The sequence below is a fragment of the Lasioglossum baleicum genome, chromosome 11 (assembly GCF_051020765.1).
Source record: "Lasioglossum baleicum chromosome 11, iyLasBale1, whole genome shotgun sequence".
Lineage (NCBI taxonomy): Eukaryota > Metazoa > Arthropoda > Insecta > Hymenoptera > Halictidae > Lasioglossum > Lasioglossum baleicum.
The window spans coordinates 4,696,080-4,713,148 of NC_134939.1; the positions used below are offsets into that span (position 1 = coordinate 4,696,080).

Here is a 17,069-nt window from a genome sequence, read left to right on the forward strand (position 1 = left end):
ATTTTAGATCGGACATGTGAGGCACCTAACTTGATCATCCATGCATGTCGAAAAATGATTAGTTAGACATAATTTTTTTTGTACAACGCGTAAGTTGAACATTCAATGTGGTCGAATTAGGTGCCTCTACATTTTGGCGGTTCATTGTTTCATATAGTGTTGAAAATACGAAAAAGATGTTCAATAAAAGTTACATTATACATGAGAGTACATAAATTTAGCGGTGAACTTTTGTTTGCATCATTAATATGTAAGAATTAAAATGGTCAAGTTTTGTCTTTTAAATGGAAACATACAGGATGGTTCACCACATATTCTGCATACTATGTTCAGAAAATGGTTCACGTAGGATTGAATGGTACCAGGAGGATATTCTGACGTCAATAGTTGTTTTGTAGGTGGCCCCGTAGAGGACATATGAAGGTCATTCACTTTTTTTTAAATAGAAGCATATATTTTTTATTGCGTCACTTAATAAAACGTGTCAACCTATTTATATGGAATTTTGAAGTATGATTTCTTGAAAAGATATGAGAGGTTCAATGAGACGATCATTTACATTATAACTAGGCAGCGGATTCTATGCATTTAAGACAAAAATGAGTAGGTGTAATTTAAAACAGTAAATTCATTAGAAGAATTAAAAAATACTGTTACTCCTAACCATATTAAGAAAGAAAATAAATATCTATTTCACTCCAGTTTGTTACAATTCAGGTACACAAATTTTTATTTTGCATAAAGATCCGCTGTCTAATCATAAATGTCTAATCAAATACTTATATGTTATTCTTCTTCTCTCAAAGAAATAATTTTTTCACGGATCAATACTATTTTGTGCCTTTTTGTTTCATCCATTACTAGACTGCGGATTTTATGCATTTATGACAAAAATGGGTACGTACAATTTAAAACAGTGGAGTTATTAAAAAGATTTAAGGCCACTAGTGTATTAGTTTCACCTTAACAAGATCATCAAAAGAAGAATGAAATTTTTATTTGGTCGCTGTGTCTTGCAATCAATGCAAACCTGTTTTATTTTGCATACAGATCCGCAATCTATACATTAATGCACTAACGGTGCTATTATGTATTTTTTCAAAAGAGTATAACTTATCTAAGTTAATCGACTGCAGATTCTAAAAATGAGCTATTTTTTAGCGATGTGAAGGGACGTGCCCCTAGTTTCGAGTAAGGGTCGGCGCAGGACACTGAAGGGTTAACGCTATAAAGGTACTTTGAACGTTTGACACGGGCATTATCAAACTGTCCCTTAAGCGATAGTGGGAATTAAGCATTAAGCGTCCGGTGATTCCCTCCGAAATTGGCGGCAGCAAGCGCAGCTCCCTGTTTCGATAATGCCGCCGATAAATCGTGTATAGAGGACAAGCCCGATCGTCATTTGGGATGTCAGTGTCAGGCTATTCGAAGGGCGCGGCAGACTGAATTACCCGTTTGCTTCTTGCGTGCGTTCTATAATATATTCGCCGGCGTGGAAATGCCGCGACGTGACGCGTTTCTTCGGAAATCGCACGCGATTCGCAGCACCGCGAACTCTGGCAACGCTTGTCACTCACGTACAACCACGGTAGACTTTTGAATCGTTTATACGCCCCATTAACGAGATTTCCGTTTCTAGGGGGTGATACTTCTGTTTCAAATGTTCCGGGGGAATACGCCTAATTCCGAAATGTCTGATTTCAAAAGCAACACATGCTTTTTACCACGTTTTTATCAGCTCGCTTTCTTGTCTGTGTGTCTGTCTATCTGTCTGTTTATTCGGTACAAATTTTGCAATTGATTTTTTGAAATAGAGCCGGTGTCAAAGCGCACCGAAATTAACCTCTTGCCTTACAATATCGTGTCTGACTCGTGATGAATATTCTGAACAGATTCCGATAAAAATGTATGTTAATAATTTCCTTTAAACCGAACTAAAATTCTATTTTGGTTTTGTTAATGTACAGCTATTTGGAGAACGTGTACGAGGTGTGGCAATTAAATAACGAGACTGGGCACTTTCCATCACGCAACAGCATCGGGCGAGGTTGTCATTAGTAGGTCGTTGATTTTCATGCTTCCGGAGCATTCGTAGTTTTGTCTATCTGTCTGCTTTTGTTTCTTGTCTAGCGTTAATTGTAGAGGTCACTGTTGCGTTGCAGTGCCGCGATCAGGACAACGCACTAGCCCACAATTTGTGAAGCAGTTTTTAGCGGACAAGCGCATTCCTGTGCTTGATCATCCTCCGTATTCGCCAGATCTCGCATCGTGTGACTTCTACCTCTTCCCAAAAGTCAAAAGTGCATTTAAGGGAACACATTTTCAGTCTGTTGAACATGTAAAAACAAAATGGCAGAGCTGTTGAAGAGGGTGCCAGCTGATAACCTACAGAATTGTTTTGAACAATGGAAGACACGTATGTAGCGATGTATAGATAGGGGAGGAGAGTATGTTGAAGGGGATAAAAGTAACATCTAACTTTATTTGCACTAAATCATATTTCTCACACCAGTCTCGTTATTTAATTGCCACACCTCGTAGGCATACAATAGATATAAATTATGATCTACAGAAAAGTTCTAATCATTGAAACCGTAAAATAAATCGTAGAGTAAGATGTTAATAAAGCGGATATCCTTTATAGATCAGGCTTGGGCAACTTGCGGCTTGCGAGCCACAGATGACTCCTCTCCCCACTCGTGATATTAAATATTTTCTAACGCGTATGTCAAAGCATATGTATATGGAACGTATATGGAATAACATGAAAACTTCTATCATCTATGTTTTAAATTTATATTCTATCATGTTAACCCTACGTCTTCTACATATCGAGCATATAAATAACACACCTGAAGAACCGCATTCTTCGTGACCCAAATGAAAACTGGAAATGCATGGACCCATTTTTCACCATTACTATCACTTGTAATTGCCCCCATAAAATAAACATTCTGCATCATTAACATCATTAACGTCGTCGTCTGATATTAAGTGTTCCACATTAAGAACACTCAACGTGTTCCATATTGCATGCATTCGCGTGCCAACAGAAACATAACAATTATTTATATCACTATAAGTAGAAAAAGAAACAAATTTTACAATTTTCTTCTTGATACTCAAATAGACATGTTCAATGATAATAGACGGATTTTCTGCATTTATGGTAAAATTAAGTAGGTGAAATTGAAAATAGCAAGAAGGAAGACTAAAAAAATTTGAGAATATCACTATTTCATTTCCAATCTTTCACAATTATTAAGGAAAAAAGGACCTTCTTACAACTTACACATAAAATTTTTATTTTGCATAAAAATTTGCAAGTCCAGTGATGAAAAACGAAGCTGTATCGAAAGGGTTATATCGAGTAATTGCTTAACGAGATGTCACATCCACCGACTCTCGAAATTTTGTCACGAGAAAAACCTATTTCAAGTTTTACGGATTGTTATAAAATATATAAGAGGTGCTCCACGTCGAGTACTGTAACATTGCCAATTTTTCAAGTCACTACAGCAGCGTTTCCCAACGTATGGACCGTGTTGAATTTTGGATGAACCGTACAATGATGGCTGCTGCCTTGCACCGAAGTGATGAATAAGAAAGTGACCAAAAAATTTGCAGGAAAAAGGAAATAATATTATTTTAGATTATTCTCTGTTTTTGGGTCATGGAAATATGTAGTATATAAAAGTTTACAGCAAATATAATGCAAACTATTTTAGTACATTTTCCAATTTTAAAAGAGAGCCTGTTTTACATTAATTTAATTTTTAATTGAAATGAAAAAGATGAAGGAAAATAAAATTGAAGTTTTTATAAAGTTGTTCATTAATCAACCAAATTATATAGAATACTTGAAAATATCATAATTTCATAGAATAAAGAAATAATAGAGAATATATAATACAATAAAACAAAGTTACAATTGATTAATCGTGAATATACCATGAATTAATTTGTACAGCTGTTATTTGTTATAAATTAAATATTACAGAAAAAGGATGAACGAGATTGAGAAACAACATATTAACATATGAACAATTCAAATTCCTTTTACGTCGTTTTGTTCAAAATTCATGAATACTTTATAGTTTGTATAGTTCACTTAAAAAGCAAAAGATTATTATGTATGAAATTACATATATTATATTATACTAATTGTATGTGAGTGAAGCCGAGAGTCCGAATTTATTTATTTATATAATAATATAATAGTTAGACCAATCTACCAAATTCTGGAATATTAATATGTAGATTGCGGACCTTTATGCATTTATGAAGAAATTGGTTGGGCGAGATGTAAAACAGTAAAAGATTTGAAAAATTCAAGAATGTTGTAATGTTCCTTTAATGTAACAAGGTCGTTAAGGGGTGAAATAAATTTTTATGTTATTCCTTCTTCTCACAATCAATGCAAAACGTTTTTATTTTGTATAAAGATCCGCAGTTTATTAATATGTTGCGGACATTTGAGCCGTAGTACCATCGTAAACAAATGATCGCAAGGGAAAAAGATGGGAATGGCTACCGCACAGTACTTCCAGCTTGCATGTAGTGAGTTTTCGTGAGCCCCTGAAAGTAGCGGCTTCCTTAATTATCTATAGTACGTGGATAGTACGCGTTTAAGCAAACGAATTAACGTGAAACGTTTTGTGTGTCCGCAGGAAGTGGAAAGAACAATATAGGCCGCGGTCGTAAGCTGGATTAAAGACCGACATCATGGAGCGTTACGAGGAAGAAGCCGAGGACAGTGACAACGAGACAGACCCAGAGCAGCTTTTGAATGAATGGCTTGGCGAATTGGATAGCTTGACAGTGGTAAGTCCTTGGAAAATTCCAATTATTAATATTATTTAGCATAATATAGTTAAAACATGACAAACCACCTTGTTTCCACAATGCATTACAGCAATGCCTCGATATACATTACTGTGCAAAAGAAAGAAGCATCCAGTATAATTGTAAGATATAATGGCAAACAATATGTTTATGTAGAAATTGTGTTGTACAATGATTGATTCATTGCATTTAAAGTATTAGATAAAATTCGTAATAACACATATGTTCCCAGAACTGTTCAATTAAACACTTACTGTGTTTTTATTAGGTTGGCAACTAAATTCGTGACCTTTTGTTTCGTAATTCTTTTATTGTATTATTATAACCTCATTCAGTGACCATTCCTTTTGAACTGTATATCATTGGAAAGCTCCGAATTTTGCGATTAATTTCATATAAAATATTTGTGCTTAAAAAATATACAGGGTATCCCAAAATTCCGTCAACAGCACAGTCTGCCCGGCGCGCCGACTGTCGATTGGCCGCTCTGATTGGTCCGTATTTTTCGTTAATAACTCCTACACAAAGCCGTGGATGACATTTTTGCAAAGGAAAATGTTGCTTCAAATGATCTGAGGAAGCTCCCATTTGCGGCTGTTGAAGGAATTTTGGGACACCCTGTATATAAATAACTTTCTTTGAGAAAATGTGGAGATCGCGAACTCAGTTGCCAACGTAATAAATATGGCCAGGTACTTCTTTCTTTTCTTACGTACTTTACTTTTAATGGGTTAAATTTTCGGAAATATCGTATACATTTCTTTCACATATATGTATCGAGGCATTGCTGTATCTCGACGATTATACTCGATGCAACAAAGGAGCAGATTTAAAGTTGCCTATTGACAGAAAAGTAGGGAGCGGTTCGTTGGAAAGACAGCTAGTGACGACTCTGCGGTGCCGTTGCTCAATTGGTGTCAATTGACACGTAGCCTAACTAATTCGTAAGTAGGACCGTTCGCATGAAAAACGACGCGTCGTTGGTGTTCCGAGTCCCGCAAAAACGCCTACTTTGTTGTTTTTGACCCTAACGTTGCCTGATCCACATTTCACCAGATGAACGAAGTGCTCCACTTTTAGAAGGAGTGGTAGTCGCCGGTTCTCCTGCAATTTAGGCAAAAAGTAGTTCTAATAACAGTATTCCATACATGTTCTGTTTTATTTGCTGACATTCGCGAGTAGACCGCGGATTTTTACGCAAAATAAACATTTTTCTATGTTAATTATAAGAAATGAAAATTAGATAAAGATGTACTTTTCTTCTTGATAATTTTAACATGTTACTGATTCAATTACGTCACACGGACACACATAAAATCTACAGTCTCCTCATGAAGAGTGAAAACAGCTCTTATGCTGTTGAAGAAACATTTACATCTACTCACCAGTTAAAATAAATGGCAAACATAAACGATTGCACTCTGCACCAATAGTAAAGCCTTGATCTAAGAAAACGGAAACCGTAGAATCTAAGAAAAACGAATATCCCTTCCACTGCAGGGCATACCCCGCGAGGGGCCGAGAAGCTTGAGCTGTCTCGGTCGCCGAACAGTGTGAACACATCGCGTAATCCGATACGGGGTCAGGTATATTGGTGTGAACCACTACTAATACAATTATGAAACTTCTTTATTTTTCGTTATTTTTTTATGAGACTTTCACCAACCTATTTGTGAGATTTTTCTGATTAAAATCACACTAAACACGATATGATTTCAACTGTATTTAGTGGTTCAATTGACGGTATGTAGTGTCACAAAGAATAGTAGAACCACAGGATCTAAGAAACAGCACAGACTCGAAGGTTTCTCTTAGAACCAAGGCTTTACTGTACTTCATCTAAGGCAATGATTCTCAGAGACCCAACCCCATTGGAGGATTATCATGTGAAAAATAAATGTGATAAACAATTTTGCAAGAACTAGCTTTCATCAAAGCTACTTCATTCTCTTGTGCGACATTCAATCCGAGAGAAGGGATTGGATCAAGTATTCATGGCGAATTTCTAGTATGAATTTTACGCACAATAAAACAAGAGATCAATCTACGCGCGTAATGTAACGAATCGATTTTCACGACGTGGTCGATAGCCCCTTGAGTATACAGGCTCGTGGTACGGCACAATGACAGGCCGCAAAACGACAAATTGTCGACAATTGACGCTGCTGAACGATTGCAACGTGAACTTTGCCCGGTGAGCTGCTGCATTCAGACCAGCATCCAATGAATTTTCTCCTGGTTCCGATTTCGAGTTAGTTCGAGATAGTTCAATTCAAAACTCGCACACTCTGTTCTGTCCGCTTCAAAATTCGTTGATTGGAGCAACAATACTGTACCGAATACCAAATTTTCTAAAAGTAAACTTTGCTTTGAAATGCAGATGAAGTGCAGCATGTTAACCCTTGTGTAATCAACCGGGTACCCATTTACTGTATTTCAGTTTGTTAATGTTCCTCTAAAAAATATTACAAAATTTCTCTGAATGTCCATTCTTTACTCGCTAATATATTAATTTATAGCAAACTTATAACAAGCATGTTAAATACAGAAAGGTTTTTAATAATCTATACATTTTGGTTGACTACACAAGGGTTAAGTGCACATAACACTTGTTTGTTTAAATAAGGGTGGGAATAAATGAAAGTGTATTACTCGACTGCGGATCTTTATGCAAACTAAAACTGTTCTGCAACGATTGTGGACAGTGGGAGTTAAATAAAAATTCATTTCATCCCTTAATAGATCTTTTACATTGCAAACATCATAACAATATACTCAGATTGTTCTAATCTTTTACTGTTTTATATTTCACCCATTCAATTTCATTTTTCAAGAACAAATTTCTTTTCTGAATGTTTTTCTATTGCGTTTAGCAGCCAACTAAAAACCAAAAATATTTATGTTTGCAAATAATTGTCAGTACTTTCTTTTCCGCATGTTATCTAATTATAGACAAATATTCCATTACGACAGTAACATAGCTCGCAAGCAAGCGTTTGAGCTTTCAATCGTGGGCATTCATTATGCAAATCTAAGGTTACCGCCCATCTCACTATTGTGGAGGTGAAAGTGCGGCTTAGTATAACCCACGGGGTTACTGGATCCACTGGAGGTATGCGAATGTTTGTATGCACTAATAACGTGATATATGTATAGAATCCTAAGTGAACAATAGTTTGACAAAATGCTTTCGGTAGAGATTAATCAAATTTTTAATTCTGACCTTGTTGTTAGACCGTTTAAGACTTCATAAATTATGCTTTATTCGATAACTGCATATCTTCTACATCTTTACATAGTTAAGATTATAATTATGAACAATAAATAATTCTAGTTCAAGGTATACTCATGCATATGTTAATAAAAATAACAAATTAAATTAAATTATTAAATAACAAATCTTTTGTCATGTTCAGTAAAATTGCCTTTTAAAATGAATTAAATTACTCAATTAATTATTTTAAATGACAAAACTTTTCTATTTTTCATTATTTTTTATGGAACTTTCAACAACATATTCGTGGCAATTTTCTAATGAAAATAATACCAAATTGATATAATTCCGATGATATTTACTTGTGTAATGGACGACGAAAGTTTCGAACGCAAGGAGGAACAGCGTATGGGAAGTTCTTTGAACTGTGCCGTCGCGCTGCGACTCTCCGCGTCTCTTTCTTTCCCATACGCTGTCCTTTTTGCGTCGAAATCTTTCATCGTTCATTACTGTAGGGTGGTGATGCCGTTGTGAACTCTGCTGAATGTAGATATTAGGAACAACAACGACGCGACGTCGTTACCGTTATTGATTTACCGTTATTGTGACGGTTGACAGAGTAAGACGTTTTTGTAAATCTCAGACGGAGATTTGTGAATATTCAGACAAAAGATATCTTTGATCCTACATTACACAAGTAAATATAATTGGAATCATATCATATTTGGCATGATTTTCATTAGAAAAATACCACGAATATGTTGGTCAAAGTCTCATCTTACACTTCTCGGCGACCGAGGTGTCTCGAGCTCCACTATCCCTTTCTATGTTCGGCAAAAATCAGAGAACAGTATCCCTGGCTGATAATTGTCCCTGGGCAGACCCGTGTTCGGGACAATTATCGATAAAATACTGTACTATCTTATTTGCTCTATGTATAAGAAATCGACGTGTCGATTTAATCCGAACTAAATTCAGATCAGCAGGTTCGCGATGCGTGAAAATTTGCATGAATGTTGAAGAATACGCGACGCTTTCTAGGGAACTGCTCGGCCGTATCTCCTCGACAGAGCGCGATAGATACATAAGAGAGCACGAGGGGCTCACTCGGGTGGCAGAAGATAGATTAAACGTGTTCAAGTCGCGGGCAACGACCGAAAGAGTTTCCCGTGCTTGCACTTGCACTTGGAGTCACAGTTCCAAACCACGCGGCAGCCAAAAGATCGATAGACGCGCGATACGCACTGGTGTCCATGCTCCGAACTCTCCGATAATAATATTAGCTTGTTGCAACAGACGTATTGTCAAATAACCAAGTTAGTATAGTACAGGGTGAAAAAAATGTTCGGTCCTGGCTATTATAAATGTATCCTATAGCTCTGGATCGCTGGAAAAGGTAGTCGTGACATATAATTTTTATACACCCTGTACAAGATTTTAAACAAGATATATTTAGTTTACTTTACACTTTCAGATGTATAGGGGCTCTAACACGAGTAAACACGTTCGTTCAAAGTTATAAGAGCTTAATTGGAGTTTATTTCGAAATTAAAGCTTTTAAATTAATTAATTTAATAATTTTTCGTATGTACCTCTCCATTTTCAATAATTATGAAATTTCTACTTCGTGGTTTCACTTCTATAAATTAGCTTTTAAGCATTTATATTTTTATATACCTCAGTCTACATCACTTTTTCATATATCTGGAAATGGCTCTGCATAAATGTCAAAGTTCCTTTTATTACTCTCATGAATATGTAACGTTGTAATTTACAGATTTCATGTATTCGTATTATAAGTGAATGTGTGGTTTATGTAAGTACAATAGCAGGTTCTTACACGAATTTATTGTTCTAATTCATCCTTTGAATTTCTCATTACTGCAGCAATACCCTTTTACATCAACATTTAGCTGACAAGCTGTGATAATATGTTCGTTCAGATTGATTTTATCGCATCGTGCATTGTTTAAAGAACATCGTTCATTTTTAGTACGTTGCATTCGAGAGTTTTACAACGAATTTCATGTGACAGGAGCTTTAATAACGAACGCGTCGACCCCATAATTGCACCGTGTCCCGAAATAAATTGAATTGTCAGGTTATTTGTAATTGAGGCATACGCAACGCCCCTCGGATCAACAATTGGCGTCGCGAATTTACGCTAGTCGGGAACCAAACCGAGAGCTGTTTGGTACAGAACAAACTTAAATCTGCATAGGACGTACGATGTTCGATTATCTGTCTAGCACGATGCGCGCGCCAGATCCTTCCTGCTCAAGAGAGGAAAGGTGAGAGAGCTTTTGCACTTGCACTTGACGGTGCATCGGAGGTCGGTCAAGGCGCCTGTTCACAGATCGATAACCTGGCAACGCGAAATGGATAATGTAAGCACTCTGGTCGGTGACCCCGACTCCGCTGCTCGATTATGTTTCGGCCGTTTATCGATTGCCTAAAACGCGAATCACTTTTGCTTGACGCCTTAATTCTACGGTCAGTCCGTTAAGTGAGTTATACAGAACGGTTGAACACAAAGAGAAATTTAGCAATTTCTTATATTAAATTTAGTACAATTCATTTTACAGTAAAGCCTTGATCTAAGAAAAACTCTCAGATCCGTGCTGTTTCTTAGATCCTGTGGTTCTATTGGATTGACGAGAAAGTAATTTCGGTATTTTATGGTGAAATAAAACCGAATTTCTTTATTCAAGCGATGAACTTTAATCGGTAAAATATTTTCTTAGTTATTCTTTTTGGCAAATGATCATCGAACAAAAGGGAAAATATCTTATTCATCAAAGTTCATTGCGTGAATAAATAAATTGGGCTCTATTTCACCTTAAAATACCAAAATTACTTTCTTGCCAACCCACATGGACTAGTAGACCCACGACCCTAATCTCTACCAGTGCCTCGCAGTGAAGGGGACATTCGTTTTTCGTAGATCCTACGGTTTCTCCGTTCCCTTAGATCAAGGCCAAAGAGTGGGGTGCAACAACTTTTTCATGAATACTTTTATATACATATTTCCACTCCGCAAAAGGTTAATGTGTTCATTTCATAACTTTTCAACTCTACTGGTCTCATAAAGTGAAACTGTCAAAGTTAAATTATTTGCAGAGTAAAAATAGAAAACTTTGGCCAGAGAAACATCGATATGAATGCCACTGTTTAAAGACGTGGCCGATTCTTTAGATGTTACAAAATATATTTTATCCAGCAAAGTGAAATCATCGAATGAAGTTTCTCAAACTCACCGGGAGATTATTGTGTATATAAATGTTGCATCTCCCTTGCGATGATGCTGCTATCCTGCACGTGTAAGATTTCTCGAGACCGCTCAGTTGCATAATTGCATTCCAGGAATAATGATAAAACTGCAGCGAAGCTATGTTGCTCTCTCCGTTGGGAATCTAATATTCACTTTGCAAGCTCTGCGCGAAAGAGAAGAATAATGAAAATGTGGTTTTCGAAAATTGAAATGTAAAACCGTATAAACTTTCACTTTTAATTGAATTGTAGCGAATATCTCGTTAAAACGTGTACAAATATTACGAAATGTAATGCAAGATAATAATTATCTCTAACAAATTGCTTTCATAATAATAATTGTTTGCGTAAAGCTGATTTTTCATGTTGCCGGTTATTTCCTCATTCTAGCGCAATCTGACATTCGAAAAGCAAACCTCATTTGGTCGCACGCTGCGCGTTAAATATGTTACCGACTCGATGCAGTTTTCTGTACTATCTACAGCCAATAACGTCTTGTCGTATTTATCTACTTGGATGATTGCAACTTGTCAGATTTATATACACGTGGCGCAAATGTCCCGCGATCTGATTCTTCAGAAGGTGATTCACTTTTATGACAGGATTTCTGAAATAAATTGAACTGAGTCGAGATAATTATTTAATAACTTATTATTTCTGTCCACTGAGCTTCATGATAACTTAAAAGCTCCATAATCAGTATCAAGGCTTACCATCACAAAAATATTTATTATCCAATTTGAGTGGTATGGAGACAGCAAAAGAATATTGCAAATAATATTCTTATTTCGAAATTATACTTTTACCATTGAGAATTTTCATCAATGGTAAAAAAGATAGGAACATTTATGAACATTTAAATCATTTTACAAGGGAAGGACCCATAGTGTCCGACTTCGATTTTGATAATTTTTTGTGAGTCGATGATATATGGATCCCTAATGATGTCTGCAAAATATTAGGTGTAGTTACTCAATAGTTTTAAAGATATAAACAATTAAACTATCATACCTTGTTGATATACCATGATTTGCAGCTCAAGTTTTCGAAGTTCCATTAGTCGTGTAAGCAGGTTGCGTGAAAGTTCAATTGTTTATATCTTTAAAACTATTGAGTAACTATACCTAATATTTTGCAGACATCATTAGGGATCCATATACCATCGTCAGGATCCTTCCCTTGTTAGACTAAATTACAAAAACAAAATGGTTGGAATATTTTTGTTGTAAACTGTCTTATGATTCCCGCAATTTTTATAAACAGTGTTAGAGAGAGAGAATTGAGTATCGTGCTGCGGAAGGACAAACTGTGTGTGTGAGATCTCGTTTGCATGATTTTGCTTGGCCAAGAGAAGCACCAATTTTGAAGTTACCCACGCATGCGTAATGTGATTCAGTCCTTGACATAATAAAGACGGACCAAATTACGGGAATGATGAAGTACATCCACAATAAAATAGACAAACGTTTGAAGGCATCCGGCGGCTATTAGTATGCGGGTTTCGTTATATCCGCATCCGTGCGGCTCGTCTTAGCATCGTTAATCACGACCAGAGGCTCTGGCATCCTTTGTTCGGCAATATTACTATATCCGGTTGTAATACCCCGATATTGGGTTTCATTGCTGGAATGAAGAATTTCTGAGAATCTAGATGCTCTTACCGGGAACGTTTCTATGGAGATATTAGACAAATCAGATTATACTGGCGGAGCATCGGTGAATTAAGATTAGAATCTTTTTAATACTGCTACCTACGAAATTCTAAGACTCGATTATTGAACTAGTAGTAAATTGTCCAACTGGTTCGTGGTGACATAGTTTGTTAACTTCACTTGTAACAAAATATTTTTCTTATTTTTTATAGAAATACTACAATTTGTATTATACAAAACGTAGTTTAGGTAGCTTAGTGGAATACTAATTTCGAACACCATTACAGATTGATTGATGACAATACTGTATGTTATATTATACAGTATGAAAGCATAATTATTATACTAGAAGATATCTTTAAAATTATCACCTAATATCTCCTTCAATTGTGATGATATAAAGAGTATTTTATATATTATGTATCACATAAATAATAAATATATTCTTCAGCAGCTTTAATAATTTAATTATCCACTGTACGTACTTATCCGTACTTTATTTATTTGCATTTCTACTTGTATATTGTTTCCCTTACATATGTACTCGGAGAGATTAACAAATAATATAATCTTGAAGTGACTATTACTTTCAAAGTTAAAATGGAATATGAAATTTATTAGCAATTTGCATACAAAATGTTTTTATACCATCACAGTTGAAAAAAATTTAGGGTACCTGCATATATGGACTATCGGATACAGGGCATGGTTATATACTTACAATTAATAATAAATAATAAAAAATAAACAGTGGTAAGAATTATTTTGTTAGAACGATTAAGAATGAAATTTCATGAAGTATGTATTTATATATAATTTTATTAATAGAACAATAGGGTAAAGTGCCGAAATATGAACCACTTTTTGTTGATGACATTTTTTGATTATTTTAGAATGCTCTTTTTCGTCCATAAAATTACCAGTTGTAGATGCATTTCCTCCCTATAAGATTCTGGGGTCAAGTTTGTTCAAAAATTAATACAGCCTGGGAAAAATATTTTTTTTGTGGCGTGTCATTTGCAGGTTCCAGTGAAAGGGGTTCTCAATATGGTAAACCTTTAGTTGTACCTTGGTAGTGCCATATTGGGAACTCCACGTGGACTGATAATACTAGTTACTGACAGACAGAAAATGAATTTCAGCCCAAACCAACAGTTGGAAAACATTAATATAAGTAAACTGAAACTACAGATATGTTCAAACATTTCAAAATCACTTATCTTCCTCGAAAAAGATACCATCGAAAATCGAATCACAAAAATATTCAACACGTGGAGGATCGATACTAAAATCTATAAAATGGTATGAATGCACTGCACACTGTTGAGTAAACATGGTAAACTATTGTTTGAGGATTTTCTCGTTAGAGTGCGACTTCTCCTTTACAAGATATTATATAAGGCATAAGGTGACTATACCATAACAGGCGACTATACCACATTTGGGCACTTTACCCTGTATGTACAATAAAATTTTCAGAATATTTCAAATATTCAATGAGCTACTATGCATTATATTTTTTTCATACAGATCCTATTAACTTTACTTGTATATATAAAATGTTTTTTTTTTTAAATAGGTCCAATGGACGATTTCGAACAGAAAACATAAATCAACAAACCTAATTTTCTATGTCGTTCTAAACGATCAATTATTACATTCAAAGTAGGATAATTTCTAGCCCACAGCGCCCGACAATGCACACGTTCCAATCTCTAGAACAATCAGCTGAGATAAAAGAATCTTTTCTATCCGTAGAGAAGCCGTCTGAGCTGGTTTCTGTAACCCAAGCTGCCTCTTTGTTAGCTTTTGGCCAACAGAGGAAACCTTCTCCACTATGCGTGAAGAAAGTACACAGAAAAGCGTGGAAAAGGAGATCTTAAATTGAAGGAATAGTTCAGGTAACGGTATGGACCACGTGCCCAAGGGCAGCTGCCATTTGTCGGACCTTCCTTCTCTACTTCCAACCTCCCTCGTGTCCTCGTAAGGCGATCCTCACTTCCGCGTCTCTTGTGGGGCTTCTGTTTTCGTCAGCCCTGGAGTCAGGCGAACCGTTATCAATGCATTTCTTTCTCAATTCTACAAAAAAATGACACCAATCATGCGATCTCGCGCTATCGGTGCAATTTTTCACTCGTACTTCCATGTCTGTGTTCACTTTTGAAATAACATTACTTGAAACATTATTTCAAATAATATGTTATTTTATAATTATTTGGAATAATGATTTCAGATAATTGTGAAATCGTCCTTTAATATTATGTCAGTCCATCTGATTATGTATCAGGTTTCAGTCCAGTTCATACAGACACCCTTTGTTGTCTTTTGTCTTACGATAGTCTTTTGAGGGTTATTTCTTCTGACAAACTTGAAATAAAGAAATATTTGAAATTGCTATTATTTCAAATAAGTGTGAAATAAATGATTTCAAAAAAAAAATACTCCATTTAAAAATTGATTCAATGCGAGTTACCTAAAATTGGAATGTTTTTGTTGCAATTTTTTGGTGAAATTAAGCCTTTGCACTCGGAGCTATTTTAACTGGAAAATTAAACATTTCTTCTGATCTAGAATATTTCTAGAATATTAGAATATTAGAATATTTAACTTATAACTTAGAACTTAGAATATTTTTAGAATAGATATGAAATTGGTATAATACCTCATATAATACCTAAATGTTTAGTAATTGAATAGATACCGATCTCTTTAATAACGTAAATAATACTTTGAATAAGGTACAGCAATTTTTAGTGGTGCGTTAAGTTTAACGTAGAAATGTATTTGGTTGAAAGAACTATCGTTCCAAGATCATTGTTTCCAAGATCATATTTCCTATTGTTAATTAATTATGTTCCATCTTTATGAAAGTTCCCAAATATATTTAATCGTCGGTAAATATATAATTTCTTTATATAAAGTATGAGAATACTTTTTTCATAATTTTCATTTCAAATAAAAGCCCAGTTCTGCTCTCTGATCAGTGTCCAATCATGCTGTAATTTTATACAAGACCATACTATGGTGTTCTAGACAAAGCAAATACAGAAACTGTTCCATGGGGCATAGCCCTCACCCCATCGTAATCGAGAGTGTCGAAACCGTGCCTATTCAACACATTCTGCACTGAGACAGCAAAATAGATCTTGCACTCGACATCTGCTTTATCTCTCTCCTTTCCCAAAGGAACAGTGCTAACAATATGTTCTACTGTCGTTATCGAAACCTGTCCACCCCTCAACGACCATCAAAATGTTATTAGTCTTGAATAACTGAAGCCAGGTGGACAGCTTCTACACGATAGATCTCCTTCTTCAGAAAGCGAACTCTACAATCCCTGTGGTCACTTTTGTTCCCGTCCGCCTTCGTAAGGTTTTGATGATTTCATGGCAGCCATAACTAGATTTACTCAAACTCTGCCACGCCTATTCTTTTTCACCGTTCGCAGTCATCATTGGGGATTTGTAGACATCCAACCATATTCCAACCAACTCCCAACCGTTGGCCACCGTTCGCCAACCATAAATGTTACTAAAAAGGTTCTGACCTATCTCGTCTACGCTATAAAAAATAGAGGCACAAAAACCCCGGGCATTAACACTGTCATATACTCTCTGATCTAAGACTTAGACCATAACCCTTAGACTCTAAAGGTAAGACATCATAGTTTTAAGACGAGGAGGATTGAAAGTTCGAGAAGTGAGCAACAAGGCACGGCTCCGGAACGGTGATCCAAGGCCCCGTGCCGGTCGCGTACCTGTGTCCTGCAAAGCCCAACACTCCCAACACCTCGAAAAACAGGGGAAGCCGGTCCCGACGTATATACGAGTCATCCTTTGGGTTGCAGCTGCCTCGTAGCGGCAGCACGTGTTCCTCTTCAACGGGGCAGGTGGTTGGCGTCGTTAAGCAATCGCCTCCCCCTCGACGACGACCGAGATTTGAACGTGGCATGGTCGACCAACAGGAACAAGACCTCGAGGTAGGAATCGAGACGAGAGGAAGGTGGCTCAACTTGGAGGCTGTGGAGGAAGAGACAAGCTGTTTAGAATCTCACGGGAGCCGGGAGATCAACGGAGATAAATATTGAT

General features: G+C 36.1%; 1 protein-coding gene and 1 long non-coding RNA gene across 5 annotated transcripts in view; one reads left to right on the forward strand and one right to left on the reverse strand.

Moving 5' to 3' along the window:
• Positions 1–17,069, forward strand: part of LOC143213288 (uncharacterized) — a 331,704-nt gene that overhangs the window by 121,146 nt on the left and 193,489 nt on the right. For all 4 annotated transcript variants that reach the window (XM_076432999.1, XM_076432997.1, XM_076432998.1 and 1 more), the window contains one exon: positions 4,671–4,824. In XM_076432999.1, the coding sequence (XP_076289114.1) occupies positions 4,726–4,824 (99 nt within the window). In that variant the 5' untranslated portion in view covers positions 4,671–4,725. The remainder of the gene's footprint in view (positions 1–4,670; positions 4,825–17,069) is intronic.
• The window catches only part of LOC143213303 (uncharacterized), a 35,429-nt gene continuing 30,580 nt past the window's right edge, over positions 12,221–17,069 (reverse strand). Inside the window, exon 3 of the long non-coding RNA XR_013009943.1 lies at positions 12,221–17,000. This is a non-coding gene — a long non-coding RNA (uncharacterized LOC143213303). The remainder of the gene's footprint in view (positions 17,001–17,069) is intronic.